The sequence below is a fragment of the Cicer arietinum genome, chromosome 6 (assembly GCF_000331145.2).
Source record: "Cicer arietinum cultivar CDC Frontier isolate Library 1 chromosome 6, Cicar.CDCFrontier_v2.0, whole genome shotgun sequence".
In the NCBI taxonomy this organism is placed as follows: Eukaryota; Viridiplantae; Streptophyta; class Magnoliopsida; order Fabales; family Fabaceae; genus Cicer; species Cicer arietinum.
This window is the reverse complement of record NC_021165.2, coordinates 57,025,183-57,029,476: the sequence shown is the minus strand read 5'-3', so window position 1 is coordinate 57,029,476 and position 4,294 is coordinate 57,025,183. Positions and strand designations below refer to the sequence as shown.

Below are 4,294 nucleotides of genomic sequence, written 5' to 3'. Positions count from 1 at the left end.
TCCCTGTCTCTATCCTTCCCATCTTCAAACAAGGAACCCACAAAACCTGCTTCAGAAGATGAGCATCATGTGAATTCTTCGATGCTCCTTTTTGGGAGATTCAAAGACAAATAAGTATGCTGGTATAAGGTATTTCTCATCATGTATATTCACCTGTTCTAGCTGCTTTTGTTAAAGATATAGCACATCATGTAAGTAAAAAGAAAAGCTTTTTTCTTCACCCTTTATCAAATACATGCTTTTTGTAATAATAGTATCATTTTGGTTTAAGAATGCATAGGTAAGGCTGTTTGTAAATAGAGAGAACTTCAGCCGATATAATCTCAGAAATGTTACTAGGAACTTGCGGATAATTATTTCTTTGACATGGTTTCCTTTGTTCCTGGCTTTATCATCGAACTTTTTTTATTGTTTTAGTTAATAAGCACTTAATTATTTGTTAGCTTCCAATTGCTGACTCTAAAACAATTTATCAGTATCTACTCAACTGTTTTGGGAAGCTTAGAATCCACCGTGAATAATGAATCTTCTTAACAATGCCAAAACAATAATGTTTTCATATGGAAGACAGGGACAGGATATAGTTCCTTGCAAAAGTAATTATAAAATCCCAAATTGGACAAGGACAAGGGTTTCCCAAGTCATTCATAATATCATGATAAACTGAGCTCATCAAGCTCGGCTATAGTGCACAATTTTTTTAAGAATGCCAGGTATGTTGATTTTTATAATATAATAATGTGTTGGACAAAATGCCTTATCAAATAGTAAAATATTACATTAATTAGAGTTGTTTAAAATAGTAGTGGTTTAGTTATGTGAATAGACTATTTAAAATAAGTGAGGGTATTGTAGACAAAAATTAAATACCATCTTGATATTATAATTTAAAATAACAGAAATTGAGATGGATAAAGTAATATTTCCAAATTCCAACACGCTCTACAATCTACATCATAAATTTGAGAGAAGGTTCATATAGTCAAGAGGGGAGGGTGAAACAATAAGTCACGTTGAAATATTTCTACAATTTTTTTGCTTTGGATAGACATATCTTAGTAAATTAATGAGTAATGACAATGTCAGTTTTCCAGATTTAAAACTGGTACCTTCTTTTTAATTAAAACTCCTTTGGTAACTTCAGGTTTCTACTATCTAAAGAGTAGAACAGTAGGTGGCTATTGTTTACTCAATGGCGCATTGATCAAGAGTAAAGTGGTTAAAAGAAGGAGAAACTAATTTAAAATTATTTCATGGATGTATGTGCATAAGAGAACAATAACTGAAATCATAAACACTGGGTTGAATGGATTAGGGTGAAAGGGTTCGGTGATATTAAAATAAGAGGTCGTTAATAATCACTTTAAAGGTAGGCCACGAGAAAAACTAGGTTTTCAAGACCTTGAGTTTAAGAGGTTAAACATGAAAGTTAATCAAATTCTAACTGGTGCTTTCTCTAAGAATGAAGTCAAACTCTAAGCTTAGATGGGGAGAGAGAATTTTGTTTGTTTTAAAGAGTTATGGGATTCAGTGAAGAATGATTTCCAGAAATTCATTTATTGAGTTCCATGTTAATTGTAGACATGTAAAATAATATAATTTGAGTATCAACCTGTACAAGGTTCTAGCTAAAATTATGGTGAATCATCTAGGGAATGTTACCAAAGGTGGCATCTCGATCTGCATTTTTGAAAGGCAGTCAAATATTGGATGAAATTCTAATTGTGAATGGGTTGGTAGACAAATCTAAGAAACGAAATACAACAATTCATAATTGGATCATGATAAAGTTCTTAGTTGGTGAAAAGTTACACTATCGTCTAATACATCAGTCTGCGTTTCATTTGATTTTTAACTCCAAATTTGAACCACTAACCCTTACCATAAATCATATCCAAATTATGATTTTTGTTTTATAATACTCACTCACTTAGCCTTGTTAATTTATCAATTATCCATCTAAATAACACTTAATTAGGGTTAGAAAAATTGGGATGTTAGGTGAATCCACTGTGGCTATTGTCACTTTCGGTAGGTAAGGATATGCAAACCCAAAGTGTGCACCAGCTCACACGAATTACGAGGGCCAGTATTTTTGGATATAAATGGAGGATTCATACTAGTAAGACTTTGTTTGCCTATTTAGTCCCACTAGGTTTGGCAAATTTAGTCCAAACCTGAAAGTTTGTTAACCGAATCGACTAAAACCCTTAAAGAGTGACATTTTTTGCTGTCAGAAATAAACTATGTTCCTTAATTGATCTGGCCCAAGCTCACTTGACGTTGATGTGTAAAATATAACAGAGACATGCTAAATATTATGATGTTTTATATTTGATAACAATAATTTATTATTATTGTGAATAGTTACACATTAATTTTTTTCTTCAAATTAATTTATTATATTTTTAAATATTATAAATTAATAAAAAATACTTAAAAATAAAACAAATAATTAAATGATTTTATATTTAAAATTATCTATTGACATTACTAATTAAACAACTTAATTTTTAAAAAAATCACAAACAACCAAATACTTCTATTTTATTTGTTAGATAATCTAAATTAAGATATGATATATATATTATATGTAAATGACAAAAATACTTTTAAATATAAATATACTTTTGCAAATAAATTATATTTATTTTAAAATTTCAATAAATTTTATATTTTTATGATTTTGAATTTCAATTTATTAAATTATATAAAAAGACAAACTACCCTTGTGATAAATCATATTTTTTAAATTAATTATTAATATTTCATTTTTAAGTTTAATATTATATTTTATTTTAATTTTATATTTAAAATTATATTTTATAAGAAGATTGAATAAATTATTATTCTTATCATATCTCATTGGTTTATAATTCAGTTTATATTCGTGATAGAAATTTCAAATAAAAAGACATGATATGATATAATTCTGAATTATTTTATCATATTTTATTGGTTAATTAAACATTAATTTTAGACATGATATGAAAATTTATTCTTATTTTGCCTTTTATCATGTCCATCCAACTAGTTTGAGATCGTTAATTTTAGGTGTTGTGGAAAGGCACTATGTGCATTTGTTGATAACTGTGTCACCGATCTAATTTCTCAATTGTTGATTCGTTTGCTGCTGAAACAATGGATGTTAAAAGTCGCATATTTTGTGACAATCTATTATATATATTTAAAACAGACTCCCGAGACCACCTCATCATATTTTGCCACTTCATCATATTTCATCCACATCAGCCAAAAAGCTGATGTGTACCTCTTGAGAGTACCCCTCTTTCAACAACTTCTCCTCTTCCTTCTACAATTTCTTTAATACCTCCGATTTCTTTAATACCTCCAAAATCTATTTGATAATATTATTTTATAATAAATTTATAAATTATAAAATTATTTTATAATAAATTTATAATTTATAAATTATTTTACAATTTGATAATAATTTATAATTTATATTATTATTAAATTATTTTATAAGTTATTTTATAATAAATTTATAAATTTTTTATAGCATTATTAGTCATTTACCAATTGTAATAATTTATATTATTAGTCATTAAATTCAATGAAAAAAAACCACCTAATCACTCATAATTATCGACGTAAATGCTATTTATCTAATCCTCCTTACAATTATATTATTCCACTTTGTAATGATTTTATACGTTAAAAATTCAATTACTCATTAATGTCAATCCATTTAAAATTACTTTCAATTTATGTCAATCCATATTTTTAGTAATATTTTATAAAATAAAAATATATATTCTATTTGACATAAAAGACACAAATTTATTAAAAATAATCATAAGATACGAATATATAAAAAATTATTAAAAAAGTTAATTCCAATTATTAAAATACACAAATTTATTTAAAATTATAATATATATGAATATATTAAAAAATATAATGAACCAACGTTTACTATATATGTGTTCTGAAAAAATATGTTAACACTAAATTTTTATCAATTAAATTATATATTTATAACTGAATGCTATTTTTTATTTTAATTTTTCTTATTATAATGATAATTTGAATGTTAAAATATAAATAAAAAATTAAGTACTGCATAAAAGTAAATTATTTTTTAATAGAATTTATTTTTAGTACCTACCAACATAACTATAATTCAATCGCACAAATAATTAGTTAAAATTTTTAAATACCTAAAATTGATTTAAAGTATAAGCAAATCTTTAATCTTTAATAAAATAAATTTTAAACTCTTGATGAAATATATTCAATAATTTTTTTTTTACAACAACTTCTCATGCTC

General features: G+C 25.6%; 1 protein-coding gene across 1 annotated transcript in view; it reads left to right on the top strand.

Annotated features, from left to right (window-relative positions):
• The window catches only part of LOC101497401 (ASI1-immunoprecipitated protein 2-like), a 10,439-nt gene extending 9,918 nt beyond the window's left edge, over window positions 1-521 (top strand). Inside the window, exon 13 of the mRNA XM_004516529.4 lies at window positions 444-521. Coding sequence (XP_004516586.1) covers window positions 444-521 — 78 coding nt within the window. The remainder of the gene's footprint in view (window positions 1-443) is intronic.
• The last annotated feature ends 3,773 nt before the right edge of the window (window positions 522-4,294 follow it).